The sequence below is a fragment of the Thamnophis sirtalis genome, unplaced genomic scaffold, assembly GCF_051295495.1.
Source record: "Thamnophis sirtalis isolate CommonGarterSnake01/CBP01778 unplaced genomic scaffold, rThaSir2_p1.2 scaffold_8, whole genome shotgun sequence".
In the NCBI taxonomy this organism is placed as follows: Eukaryota; Metazoa; Chordata; class Lepidosauria; order Squamata; family Natricidae; genus Thamnophis; species Thamnophis sirtalis.
The window spans coordinates 57,412,497-57,427,108 of record NW_028261388.1 but is presented as its reverse complement, the minus strand read 5'-3'; the positions used below and the strand labels follow the sequence as shown (position 1 = coordinate 57,427,108).

At 38.9% G+C, this 14,612-nt stretch overlaps 1 protein-coding gene across 8 annotated transcripts in view; it reads left to right on the top strand.

Moving 5' to 3' along the window:
* Positions 1-5,772: 5,772 nt before the first annotated feature.
* KDM6A (lysine demethylase 6A) overlaps positions 5,773-14,612 on the top strand; it is a 281,963-nt gene continuing 273,123 nt past the window's right edge. The window contains exons 1-2 of one of the 8 annotated variants that reach the window (XM_087721735.1): positions 5,773-6,159; positions 6,442-6,505. In XM_087721735.1, coding sequence (XP_087577861.1) covers positions 5,996-6,159; positions 6,442-6,505 — 228 coding nt within the window. In that variant the 5' untranslated portion in view covers positions 5,773-5,995. The remainder of the gene's footprint in view (positions 6,160-6,441; positions 6,506-14,612) is intronic. The other 7 variants (XM_087721739.1, XM_014069580.2, XM_014069584.2 and 4 more) reach the window with 7 other exon arrangements.

The following is a 14,612-nucleotide window of genomic DNA, read 5'->3' as shown; positions in this document are numbered from 1 at the left end:
TTCATATCTAAATAAACTCTCATTCGACTTCCAAAACCTTCTTGCCTGCACTACCCTTCCCAATTCCGTCCAGACTGGGTTATGATCTGAAAGGACCCTCGCCGCAATCTTTGTCTTCTTCACCCTAGAAAATAAATCATTAGTGATTTGTATAAAATCAATCCTTGAAAGGGATTGATGTCCATCAGAAAAAAGGGTGAAGTCATATGCCTCTGCGTTTCTTTCTTGCCAAACATTTCTCAATTCGAAGTCGTCCATCAAGTCTTTTTCCCTTCTAGAATTAGGTCTAATGCGATATATCTTCCAAAGGGATCTGCTTCAATTAGTTCAGCCTTAATGTCTTTTCTTAAGTATACAACTATACCATTTTTCTTTTCCGTAGCAGAGGTCACAAAATATTGACCAAGTTCGGGGTTGAACAAATATTTTTGATCAGTTGATTTGATATGAATTTCTTGCAGGCAAATTATATCGTTCTTGAACTGTTTGAGATAGTGAAATATTTTCTTTCTCTTCTGTAAAGAGTTCAGACCACAACTCCTTGGTCAATGGCCGGTGATTATTGAGGTTGTTGCAATGTACCTTGTTTTCCCATTCGTCTGGTAGTCATACGGCTAGATCTTTGTTCCCTGACCCCTTGCCCTTCCGGAAGGAGGAGATGGTGCTTTTTGTCTGGTAGTTGTGTGATTTGCTGTTTATCTTGTCTTTCTCGTGGTCTTTCTCCAAATCCAGATGATTCAGGGTGTCCCACCTTCAGGATCTTGTGATAGAAATCTCGGGCTTCCCATACAGAGTTGAGACGATATTTTTGCTTATCAAATGTAATTATAATACCAAATGGCACATCCCATCTATACTGTATCTGACGGTTTCTGAGTTCTTCCACTAGAAAAGCATAATCTCTCCTGGCTCTTAGCATTTGGGGTGGTATTTCTTTCAAGACAATCAAGTCCTGTCCGCCAATTTGAAGCCTGGTATTATAAGACTCTTGTAGTATCATGTTTCTGAACTCTCTTGTAGCAAAGTATATAATTACATCTCGGGGGAGTTGCTTCTGTTTTGCCACCCAAGAGTTAGCGCGATAAATTTTTTCGATCTGCCAGTCAAAGTTGGACCCTGGTCTTTCCACCAGACGGTTAAAAGCCTCTGAAAAAATCTGCTTCAAGTTCTCCTGTTTGTCTTCGCGCAGCCCCCTGACTCTTAATGCAAGCTCCATCTGTGTGTACTGTATCATAACAATTTGTTTTTCAGTGTTTCCAACTCTTTGTTGCACCACTTCAGTTTTGGAAGTCAAATTAGTGTTGGCTTCATCAAGAACCTCTAGCTTATCTTCCATTCCAGAAACATATTCTGTCAATACAGTTACAAGTCCCAGCATATCATCATTTGTTTTGGCAATCTTAGTATCAAGCTTATCATATAAGTCTGCTTTAAGTTTCTTTATCTCCTCTCTGAATTCTCTGAAAGCTTTTGAATTCTGCTCTCTAAATTCTCTAAAAGTTTCAAAAAAAAGTTCTTTTGTTAGCAAATCTCCAGTAGGGGGCATAGAGGGTGGAAGCTGCGACTTTGTGCCAAGTGTGTGAGATGTACTCCTAAGAAGAGGTCTCCCCGAATTTAATTTTGATGCCATTATATCTTTTCTTCAAACAATTATTCAACAATTATTCAAACTCTACTGGCCCGCTGTGTAGCTTACGAGGAGAAAAAGTATTAAGTCCCCCCTTTATTTGTTCTTAGAGGTTTTTCAAAAGGTTTCAGAAAAGAGCATTGTAACAAAGCAGGTTTCAAAAGATTAGCATTGTAACGAAACAGTTCAGCATATTCATCTCTGTTTGGAATGTCTCTATATTAACAAGGAGTCTTTTAAAATTTTTAAAAGTTGATAAGAAAAAGGTCTTGTAAGCTCTTCAGAGAAATGAAACTAATTAGTAAGAGACTGCTGGCTGGCTGTTCCTTTGATCTTTTTTATCACTGTTCTTTGCCGGATAGTTAGGAATGTGGCACAATCGCCATTTTAGGAGCTTATTTTTTATGAAAAAAAACCCCCGTGCACGAAGGAAGCTCTTGTAAAAATGAAGCTAGGATTTTTTTTTTTAAAAAAAGGCAGATAAGGTTCTCAGGTACGGACTCTGCTTGTATTAATCTCAAATAAATATATCAAAAGTTATCCTAAGTGGGGGGATCCTTACTTTGCGCCGTAATAAATACAGCCGGGGTTTCTGGCACGGAGATGTGATTCAGCCTTTGGTTGGCCCCCCCTTTCATTCGCAGCAAAAAAAAAGCTGCAAACTTCAAAGAAAAGCTCTTACCAGCTGGATCTCTCTCTCACTCTTCTTTGCCTGAAGAATGAGGTATCTACCAGGTATTTAGGCAGATAACACCACCAGAAACCTGGGGGCAGTTCGTTAAGCTGCCGCCATCAGCAAGGTCCCGCCCCGGAAGCCATGGGCAAAGCTTTTCATATTCCAGTTGATTTAAATTGTACCCGTAGATTTGCATCAAGTGTGGAAAGCAAAAAGTAGCAGCATTAAAGGAGCTTTTATTCTTTTTGTCAGCCAAAAGGTTTTAACCAATGAATTTGATGAATCAATTACTTCTGCCTATTTTGGCAGTCTCATGCCCATCCACCCACCCACCCACCAAATCAGTTAAGTTTTGTGTTGTTGATCAATGGTTGACATTACCTTTGTGAATGTATGTCTCACAAAGTAATCTCAACAAGCATCTTGCATCAATCAATTATATCTGTGACAGGTAACAACTTTTCAGACATGGATTTTAATACTAATAGCAGGCAAAAAAGGAACAAAAACTGGCCACCTACCTTATCTTCTCCTTAGAAATGTCATATTCAACAACCCATTGATTAGGAACAAGTTAGAACCAATAGTTTATATAATCCTAATTGGTGGTAGTCTTTGTAAATTGACTTGGTTTAAACTTACTCAGAGCGAGTAACTACAAAAATGTAGATGCAAAACATATTTTTTCCAAAGTATGCTAAACCGGAGAACAAAACACAATGCTCAACATCAAACATGTTTTAAAAAGGCTACTGCTTTAAAATATTAACATTTTTTTCAGTTTGCTTCCACAGTATAATTGGGAAAGAATGGAGTACTGTAGTAAAGTTATTTTAGGTAAACCAAACTGGCATTTTTGGCATACCATTAAAATGTATAAAAATACTTGCAAAGAGGTAGAATAGCATTCTATACAACTTAAAAACGATCATGCTAGAAAAAAATACAGTTCTTTTCAGATTCAAGGATTATTTACAAAACTGGCCCACATAGCAAGAACATATCACACATCAGCGCTATCTTTTGTCCATTAAAGTCCAGGAATTTCATGGAGATACACATGGTAATTACGATATGTAGTCCTTTATTACTTTAAAGCAGATGTGAAGTTCGGAAATCATATTACAGTAAAAACCCCACGGCAGCATTTACAAATGCAGCATATGCTGAATTGTAATACATTAAAACAGATACAAAATTAGGAATGTGTAAACAAGTAGTACAGTGCGCTAGAAAGACAAAATATTTCAGTATTTCTTTTACATATTTTATTTTATTCCCGTCTCCTCTCCGCTTCATGGGAGAAGCCGGAAAATCTAAAGACGTCCGTTTGCTTCACCTCTTGCTGAAGCCAAGAAACATTCAATTCACACAGTGCTGTTCCCCCCCCCTCCACGTCATTCGTACCCCTCTCCTACCCTAACACGTCCCGCATGTCTATTCCTAGGAATGGCAATCCGAGTAGAAAGGGGGGACTCTCCAAAGAGGCCTTTGGGCAGTTTCTCTTCTGGATCAAAAGCATGAGCTCCAAGCCTTGCGTTAAAAATTGAGTTCTTGCGCGGAAAAAAACGCCTTCAATTATTTCACTTATCTGCGCCGGAGGGGGGGGGGTGTCTTCTTTTTTTTTTCTGGCTCAAGCTCCTTGGAAAAGGAAAAGACTCCTAATGCCTTTATATAGGTTAGGCCCAGGAAAAGAATCATTCGTCTCTCGCGAAGGAGACGAGCCCAAGTCGCAACAACCAGAACCACCCTCGCTCCCCGCTGCTAAGAGGTGGCACCTTCTCCGTTCACAGTATTTAGCGAAAAGCGGCGAAATACCGCTCAGTTACTCCAGATCTGTTAACGGGAACAGGCGCCACTCAGACAACCGCCCACTCCTTCGTAACATCCCACTAAGTTCGGCTCCGTGCCCGGACGGATTCTTCTCGTCACGCGCACAGAAGACGCTCAAGGGAAGCCATTATTACTCGTTGGTGCCAGAAGAACCACGCCCCAGGCCATCCCAAGGGGGAGCGGGAGGGGCGCACACATTGGCAAAGAGTAATTCCCCTCCACACAAACAGACACACGCGGTGACAATATCAGTGCACATTCCCACCGAGGGAACTGCCGCCCGCGCGCCCTGGCATAAATACGATTCGCGTTCGAAGACCTCCTAAGCCTTTCCACAGAACGCACCCGCTCCACAACTAATTTAAAGGGCGCGTACAAACATGCTGAACATGAGTGACAAAGCCGTTTGATTGACTCACTAACGGCCGAATGATAATCCGAGAATATAATAAAATCCCTCCCTCTCTGCTAATATTGTGCATCCAGAGATGAGGATGGAAACCTAAGAAATAGAATGCGGTTGAATGTTTCCGGTTTCTGATTGACCTTTTGAAGCACGTACCACATGTCGGAAAAGAGTGATGAAAATACATTGGAATAAGTATTGTAATAAAGAAACAAATAAATAAAGGTCTTTGTTTCAGCGCTAGCTTAGCACTAATCATGCCCTTCCTTCAAAATGGCTTTTGATTTCTAAGGAAGTCTGCGACTTCATTTGCTTGTTGGAATCCCTGTTTTTTAATTAAGAGAAAATAGTTTGGTTATTCAGTGCCCTGCTTCTTCGCAGGTCAAATAATTCATTTACTTCAATTGGTAAAATTTTACATTTTGCTAAGCGGCGTGAAAACCTGCCAATTTATAAATGGTGGTTTTAAAGATGTAAACAACAAAAAGTGGTTTTGTCCAGCGAGTAGAACACATGAACCTTTCCTAACAAGATCAAAAGACTCGTGATACTAATCTTTTCATAACCGAAACAAACTTTATGGGTAGGGGAATGCATTTCTTAATTTCTGTCTGCGATGTTACCTTGTCAAGGCATCAGAATACAAACCATTTTAAATTCACTTACTGTAGCTTGTTCTAGTAGTTTACAAAACCTTAAGCCTACATGGCAATTTAAAAATTATTTACGGAATACGAGCTTTTGAAATTTGCCCTGTTTAATTCCTCTTGGCCGGCCGCATGTGAGGGTCTCCACATATTACAAACTGGAAGATTTGAAATACAGCCTCAATGGCTTTAGATCGAAGCAGCGGCAATACCAAGCTCGAGCGTAGCGCTAGAAGAGCGCTATGACTGACGTAAGTCAACAAAGGTCACGTGGCCACGCCTAAGTGCGATGATTGGCTGCGTGGGCACAGGGAAATGGGGTGGGGAGGGGGGTCACGGTGGCGGCGTGGGGTTCGCTATGTGACACAATTACAACAACTTTGTTCAGCTGCTGGGGAAGTTTGTACAGGCAACAAACACACCCCACGCGGGCGGCCGCGGGTCCCCGTCACCTCGACTCCACTCACTTTTCGCCGCTGGGGCTGGCGGCTCAGCAGCGATGTAAACACTGCTCCGTCACCGCCAGCAGCCGCAGCAGCCGCAGCAGCAGCCTCCTCCTCCTTCTCCTCCCACTCCCCCCCCCCCAGTCTTCAGCGCTGGGGCTCCCTTCCTGCTCCCTCCTCCTCCGATCAGCGGGGCTTCCCCCCGCCTTTCTCTCCCTCCCCCTCTCTGCCGGCTGTTGTTGTTGTAATAAAAGTTGTGGTGGTGCGTGTGTGTCGGGCACCCCGCCCCGCCCGGCACTGGGGGGGTGTTGGGGCGCGCGGGGAGGGGGGCTTGCGATCGTGAGTTAATTACGTTGCGTTTCCATGAAATCGTGTGGAGTGTCGCTCGCCGCTGCCGCCGCCGCTGCCTCTACTGCTTTCGGTGATGAGGAAAAGAAAATGGCGGCGGGGAAAGCGAGCGGCCAGAGCGAGGAGGACTTCGCGAGCCTGACAGCGGAGGAAAGAGAAGTCCTCTCTGGCCTCGACAGGTACTCAGACGGCAGCCTCCGTGTTCCGGCTAGTCCGGTGATCTCTCTTGCCCGCCCGCCCGAGGTGTACGAGTGAGCGAGCGAGCGTGTGTGCGCGTGAGAGGGAGAAAAAGCGAGTGTGAGTGTGGCGGTGCTCTTGGGCCGGAGTGAGGGCTCTGTCCCTGCCAGCGAGTGTGAGGGAGCGCACGGAGCGATCTGTTTGGGGCGGGGTGGGCTGGGGGACTCTGCGAACGTGTCTGTTTTGCTCAATCTCTCTCTGTCGCTTGATTCCCCCTTGTGCAGCCGACTCTTCGGATTTTTAAGGCTTCATGAAGATGGCGCCAGAACGAAGGCCTTGCTGTTAAAGGTAAGAGGATTGGGGTGGGGGTGGAAGCAACCGACCAGGGAGCCACCCACCCAGGTTTGTGTGTGGGTGCGTGCGTGTGTGTGTATTTGTATTTGTGTAGAAGCCTGTGTGAGTGTGCTGGAAGCTGCGGAATTAAACCGTCACCTCGCGGCCGTGAGGTTCGGCATCATGCTGACTATTCCCTTCTTCGCCTGGCTCTCGGAAGAGAACCGCTCGCCTCTTCACTTCTCCGGCCCGCTGAAACAGAAAGCTCCCGTTGCCCACTTTCAGGGTTTTATCTAAACAGTAGGGTAGAAGGTGCCGGCCCGATTCTCTCCATTTAGGAGCAATCCATCTGAATAATGAGAAGATCGGGCGATATTTAATAAGGACTGGTTGCTAAAGGGAAAAAAAACTGGATCGAATTGAATCGCTGAAAATGAATTGATATAAATAGGAAGAAATGTATTGAAGAAACGTGGCGCCTCTTCCGTGGTGTGTCACTCACAGGAGTCTTGTAGCAAACTGATTTGTTTACCCGTGCTGTATCCATCTTCCTTGCAACGTGCATCTTCATTGAACGATTTGCTTTTTCTCAAGCTTTTTACTTCGTAGGACTGTTTCTAGAGAACGGGTTGTAGGTTGCCGCTGTTTTTGTACCACTGACTAAAGAGGTATCTTCTTTCAGTAAAAAAAAGTTCTTGGTCCTGTCATTTAGTTAAGTAATGGCTTCTTCTCTTGGCCCAAGATGGCCGGGCAGAGGGAGGAGAAAGACTTGGTGGGAGGAGGTAAACAGAAATACTCTACTCGGAATGTATTTACAAATATGTGTGAAATGTTTGACTTTTTAGGAGCTGCATAGGCTGATGTGTCAAAAGAGTTTTCCTACTTGAATTTACTAAAAGCAGAATGTTTACAGAGCTATTGGTAAATCTTATTAACCTGTAGCTTATCTACTGAAATTACATAGATTTTGATACAACACATTTATGGGACAAATATTATTAGACAAGAAATGGTTTATATTTCATTACTTGAAATTTCTTTTCAGTACTAGTATCTCAAAGCTGTAGTTTAGATGTAATGATTTCCTTATTTTAAGAATGTGATTGTTCATTGAATTTATTGGTCTACTTTGGGTATAATATAAAGTTCTCTGCATTTCTTTTATATAACCAAGTAACTTAGCTTAAAGATTCATGATTTAGGGATTTTTTTGATAGAATCAAAGTTCTTGTTTCTGGTGACATTTTTTTTTTAAAAAGCAATCTTTACCAAACATTGAAACCTTTTCTAGATATGTCAAATATTTGTGATGGGAGCTACCAGAATTTGAAATCTTCAAGTATTTCCTTTTCTGGCACAAGGTGAAACTACAGTATACTGAAAGAGTTGTTTTTGATGTTTGAAATGTTAGACTACAGTATTAAGATTTGACATGATTTTAAAGAAAAGGGTTCTAAGGTGTAATATGCTATTAATTCCTCTGTAACTTAGTCTGTGTATTTATCTACTGGGTATAATTATAAGAAAATCATGGATTGGTTTTCTTTTGTTTCATTGGTGTAAGTTTAATGCTTATTGTATACTATAATATATGTTGTGATCATCTACTTAGTATTTTAAAATGAGTTGTGTATTAAATCTAGATTAAAATTTTAATCGTAGGAATATCAGAAGTCAGATGATCGGTCCTACTCTCACAGAATTAATAAAACTGAATGGTAGAGTTTCAGCCATAATGTTTCTCACTTTTGTCTTGAAATTAAATAGGAATCTTCTGCATGTAAATTATTTGCTTTGCTATAGTACTTCAGCTCCTTCTTTACATATATTTCTACCCTGTGATATATCCTGTTGAATTTAATAGGAATTACTCCAGGTAAGTGGATATAGCATAAATGGTATCAGAAATTATACATAAGAACACATTTTAAACAGTCTATGGTTTTGTAGAAAGAACAAAGTCAAACAATTCTCATCTTGGTGCCTTTGAAAGTATTAGGGTAGTAACTTTCAGAATTCCCAACTATCATTTCCAAAATGTATTGTTTCTATCAAATTTGAGATTGAAGAAGACTATGCTAAATATTAAAGTTTATTTTCCAGAATAGATCACATCAGGCAAAGAAAATGGTACCTTGGTATTCATTGTTCAGAGCCGAGGTGGCGCAGTGGTTAAATGCAGCACTGCAGGCTACTTCAGCTGACTGCAGTTCTGCAGTTCTGCTGTTCAAATCTCACCGGCTCAGGGTTGACTCAGCCTTCCATCCTTCCGAGGTGGGTAAAATGAGGACCCGGATTGTTGTTGGGGGCAATATGCTGACTCTGTAAACCGCTTAGAGAGGGCTGAAAGCCCTATGAAGCGGTATATAAGTCTAACTGCTATTGCTATTGCTATTGTTAATTGGTTCCAGGAAGTGATGACTATCAAAAATGATGAGTACCAAACAGATTTTTCCCATATGAAATAATGTAATTTGTCACAAGGCAGCCAACACAGACAAGTTCTAGTTTGTGCGTTGAGTACCAAACTGAGTACCTGGATAAATTTTTGTGTCAAACTGTGTTGAGTATAAAATTTGATGACTTTCAAAGCCATTGAGTGCCAGGGTACCACTGTAGTCAAATTATAGGAGGTAATTATAGGACGTAAATTATAGATTTGTTATTGACAGTTGATATGTGAGTCTAGTATGTAAGCATTTTGGGTAAGGTAGCCCAAATCAAAGAAACAGTGATGGTCTTAAATACCTAATGTTTCTATAGTCAAACAGTTAAACAAGAGAGCCCTCAAGTCAGGCCTCCTTGCCCTGGTATGCACCAGGAGTTTTAGTCTACAATTCAGTTCAAATTGTAAGATGTATGGTGTAAGATATAACATTAATTCAACTGTAGGTGCAAGTTTAGGAAAGTTTGCTTTAAGAAATAATGAGAACAGGAGGAAATTGGAGTGAGGAATTCTTCATTCTTAAATGTTAATACTGATGATTACAATCAGAAAAGAAACCAATCTAATAATTCTCCAAACTATTTTACCTTTTATAGGCAAAATTAAAGAAAGCTTAAAGTTAAATATTTCAAAATCTGTGTGGGTTTCAGCCTGAGTTCATTATTGTTAAGAGTTATATTAATATTATATAAGGTAAAGGTAAAGGTTCCCCTTGCACATATGTGCTAGTCATTCCTGACTCTAGGGGGTGCTGCTCATCTCTGTTTCTAAACCGAAGAGCCAGCCCTGTCTGATGACGATTCCATGGTTATGCGATATGTCAAATGCCAAAGGCTCATGGAACGCTGTTACCTAGGTGGTCCCTATTTTTCTACTTGCATTTTTGCATTCTTTTGAACTGCTAGGTTGGCAGAAGCTGGGGCAAGTAATGGGAGCTCACTTCGTTATGTGGTGCTAGGGATTCAAACCAAATAGTTATATGGAAGGTTTGTGGTCTTGTTTAAAACAGCTTTCATATTGTAGGAAAAATTGAAGAAACTGTTGCTTATGAGCAAAGTCAGGATTCTGAATCCAGAGGTACTGGTATTTGTACAGATATGGATGATAAATGAGATACCCATGTAAGTGGGAAATGTCAACTATTTTCCTCTTGAATAGTGATTAAATCCATGATTATCTTTAAACCTGTCTATTAAGCTTAATATCTAACAATTTTGATAGATGGTTTCAGTTGTTTTATAAGAAAAAATGAGTTAAATATTCTCCGAAGTGATAGCCATGCTATAAATCAGCTCCCACCAGTAGTAACAGTTATCACTTTAGAAAACAATCCCAGTTTTTCTGCTGATGAATGTTTTCATTATTTGTAATTATGTACAATATTGCTTTTAAATGTATTTCAGGAGATGCATAATTTAAGTTCACAGTATTGTGCTGTTATAGATATGATAACCTCATCTGACTTTCATCTGACTTTAACTTTTTGGCATAAGTACTGCTGTTTTCAATGAAATTGGAAATAATGTCTTTTTATTCTGATGAGTAGAGACTGATACTCAATTTATGATGTAAATTCCTCTGTTTTCTGCATATATGCTGCATTTAGGTTCTGTCCAAGCAAAAAGACATAGAACTTGCTAATGATTTCTGTAATTCTATCAAGTAAAATGCTAGTGTGAATGTCCCTATTCAGTCTGCTTTAAAATTTACATAAACACCATCATCTGAAACATAGAACTGAAAAGAAAATTGAAATGGTGGCAAACACTGTTTCCTGATAGCCAGTTTATGATATTTGGTGATTAAGACAAATATAGTTAAGTCACTTCATGATTCTTGATTAAGACCAGTAAACATCAATTAGTAGTTATTAATTAGTAATTGATTACAAGTTGGCAAATGGTAGAACAGCTTGGAGTGTACAGTATTCTCAGCCAATGATTTTGCTATTTATACATTTGCTGTATACATGTTTCTGAAAAGTGCATTATATTAGGACTTGGATGTGAAGATGTAAGAAAATAAAAACCTTGCATAGAAACCTTTGCATCTTATGCCAGATGTTTTTCTGGCATCTCATTTTCTAATTAATAAAAACCAGCCTAAAAGATATACTTGTTAACCAGGAGAGTGATGTGCATGATACATAGATCGAAGATGCCTCATACATAGTTCAATACATTATAGGAACTTTTAATATAAAATCATTTGCATTGCTTATTAGTTTGCTGATAAACAATATGTCAAAAGACTATGATAGAAATAGTAATAATTCTTTAAATGTATTGTTAAAATTAATTATCAGTTAATGTTAAAATGGAATTGGACAGATATAATCTAAACTTTTAGTTGACAACTTCTTCAATAACATCCAGTGGTTTATATAGAATTACACGTTAGTAATTCTGTATCAATAAAGTAGCATTTAATGAACCTACATGCCTAGAAGACATTATCAACAGACATTTTAAATAATACTTTAAATTCACCCTCAATCGTTATTACCTATCCTCTGTGTCATTGTTGTGGTATATTATGGCCTGCTTAAAAGAGATGTCTTATTTAATATTGGAGCATATTGTTTGCAAAGAAAGTGTGAAAGGTTCTGTATGACTGACAGCCTCATTTTCTCTTTTCTATGTAATTGCATGTTAATACATTTACATAGCAGATATGGCATTGATTGAATTTTATACTCATGAAGTTGATATAAATTCATTTGCATGATAAATCCTCAGCTAATTAGGTATCTACAGTATAAGGTTTGATTTTATTTTAAAAACATTGTAACTTATGTAATGGCATACTGAGTTGCATTTATTGGTTTATTTTTCTACTGCTTCAGTGTGTTTTCTGTAATCTTGAAAACATACATTCAATTTGGATTCTAAAGGATGTGCAACTTGTGTTCTAGTATAGCTACTTTTATGTTGAAATATCAAATTAATTCCAGGGAAAGTTTTGAACAATTGAACCAAAATTAGAGTAATGTACCTTATCAAAATGCTACTTCAATTTTAATTTATTTAAAATTAAATAATTTTATTATTTGTATTGAGTTAAGATTTTATATAGTGATTCAGAATATTTTTACTTTATCTGTTCTAACCTCTAGCTATAGTTATAGCCTTACAAATATATGAACATTTGCATATACTTTGTCCCCCACCCCACCCCGCAGCTCAGAAGCCATCTCTGATATTTTTGATGATTTTATATGTGTGTTGCTATATTTATTTGTTAGATTTATATAGTCTTTTATTGAGAAGCTCAAAGCAGTGTAGGTAGTGTTTCACCTATTTTTATCACAGCAATAATTGTATGACATAAATTGAACTTTATATCATTATATCTCAATCGAGTTATTGTACAGATTTCAGCTAGTCAGCTTTCCTTAGCCAATAGAAAAATGCTGGAAATAGAAATCCGCGTATCTGGAGTTGCGAAGGTTGGGAACATGCAATACATGGCTAGAAGTTTACTGAGTTTTGTTAGAAGTATATTTCATAGATTCATATATTTGGATTATACAAAAAAGTGCAATGTTATGAAATTTAACTTGTGAAATTGTTAGCTTCTTGAACTACTCATACATTGCTTCAGATCAAACGCATATATACTAAAGCATAGTTCTTGGAAGATATTAACATTGTAATGACATCTGTTATATGGACCTAAGACAATTTGAAATTGAATATACAGTATATTTAATATGTAGTTACATAGTCAAATATTGCAAACATAATTAGTATTATTGCCTAGAAATTGTAAGTATCAGTTTCTTAAAGTGTATTTGCATGCAGTCATAGATAATGGTTTATATTACCTGCTTACTAACAGTTTAGCAAAATTTTGATTGACAATTCTACAGTATTAAAAAAGAAAGTGGAATTGCAGAGCATTTAATATCTTAATATCACTAAGTATATTTTTATAGCAGATGTTAGTGAGATATTGAAACTTGATAGATTCAGGATAAGTAATATAGTACATTGTTTACTTAGAATATGAGTTTATTTTGCATAGTCGTAATGATACAAGATTGTTCATAGATCTCTTTTAAAAAAATAAAAATGAAGGGAATCTTGAACTTTTTTCCTGATTATCCATTCATTGTGTTTCTATACAGCCTAAGAATATATTTCATGAATTGTGTGAGTTTCATTTTCCAAGGTGGCTAATTTATGGATATGCAGTCATGTATGAGTTGATGCATGAAAAAAATAATTCTTCCCCAACCAAAATAGTTAAAAGAACATTTATTAACTGTTATTAACCCTGGTATAATCTAATAATATGCTGGTAATCTGTTTGCCACATAATCTCCAAGCTCCTTTCTTAATAACCTGCTCTGCTTTCTGGTTCTAGTCAGTACAGGTAGTCTTAGACTTACAACAGTTAATTTAGTTACCAAAATTACAATGGCATTGAAAAACATGATTTATGCCTGTTTTTCACTTACAACTATTGCAGCATCCCCATGGTCATGTGATCAAAATTCAGATGTTTGACAACTGACTCATATTTATGATAGTTGCAGTGTCTCAGGGACATGTGATAACTTTCTGCAACTTTCTGATAATCAAAGTCAATGGGGAAGCCAATTAGTAGCAGTCATGTTACTAACTTGGTTCCCCATTGATTTTGCTTATCAGAAAGTTATCATGTTACTAACTTAACAACTGCTACTTACTAACTTAACAATTTAGCAACAGAAATTTTGGGCTCAATTGTGGTTGTAGGTTGAGGACTTTCTGTAGTGTGCTAAATGGTAATAAAAAATAGAAGTGCAGTCTCTGCTCTATCAGTAGAGAGATCATTGCAAAATCCAATCTGGGTTGGTCACCAGGACCAGAAGTTTTGTCTTCAAGCTTTCGGACTTGTGCTGGAGCCCATCTTCAGGGAACTTCTCTCTTATCTGCAAGAGAGCTCATCAGGTACCTTTTTGGGTAGTTGTCACTTTTGGTTAACAAATGGGATATACACCATCCTTTTTTAGAAGAAAAATAAAGAAAAAAATGAAATAACTGTGTGTGTGTGTGTGTGTGTATGTATACTGTATATTTCACCTCTGGATGGTTTGTGTCTTCCTCAATCTAAGATCCTCTGTCAGAGGCCTAATAGTTTGAGAGTTCTATGCAGTATCTTAGTTATTTTTAGAACTGAACCTTTCTGAACCTGTCCACTTCCTCAGGAGTAACAGGCTGGAACTTGCTCCAAGAAATCCGATCAAGACCCACTCTCGGCATCTCTGCAGGTTCTGTCCAAGTGGAGTCCAGGTCTGTCCGAATCTGAGGGACTTTGTCCGACAGAAACTGAACAAATTCCTTGGCTCTTCCCTGCAAGGGTTCACCCGCATCCCCCCCCTTTCAGGAGGGAGCGGGTTATCCTAAATAGGGCGGCTGGGCGGGATTCTGAGGACGCAATGAGAGCGGAGAAATGCATACATTTTGCCGCCAGAATTGCCACTAGATAAGTCCTAATAAAGGCTCTTAATTGTGTTTGGTCAGATTCGGATTTACTGGCCCTCCAGCGTCGCTCTAGGCATCTCTTTTGTCGCTTCATCTCCCGGAGTTCCTCGGTAAACCAAGGGGCCCTCCTGGATCCACTGCCGCGGAGAGGTCACAAAGGCGCAATCCGATCAAGAGCCTCAGCCGCCGCTCTGTTCCAAGCAGC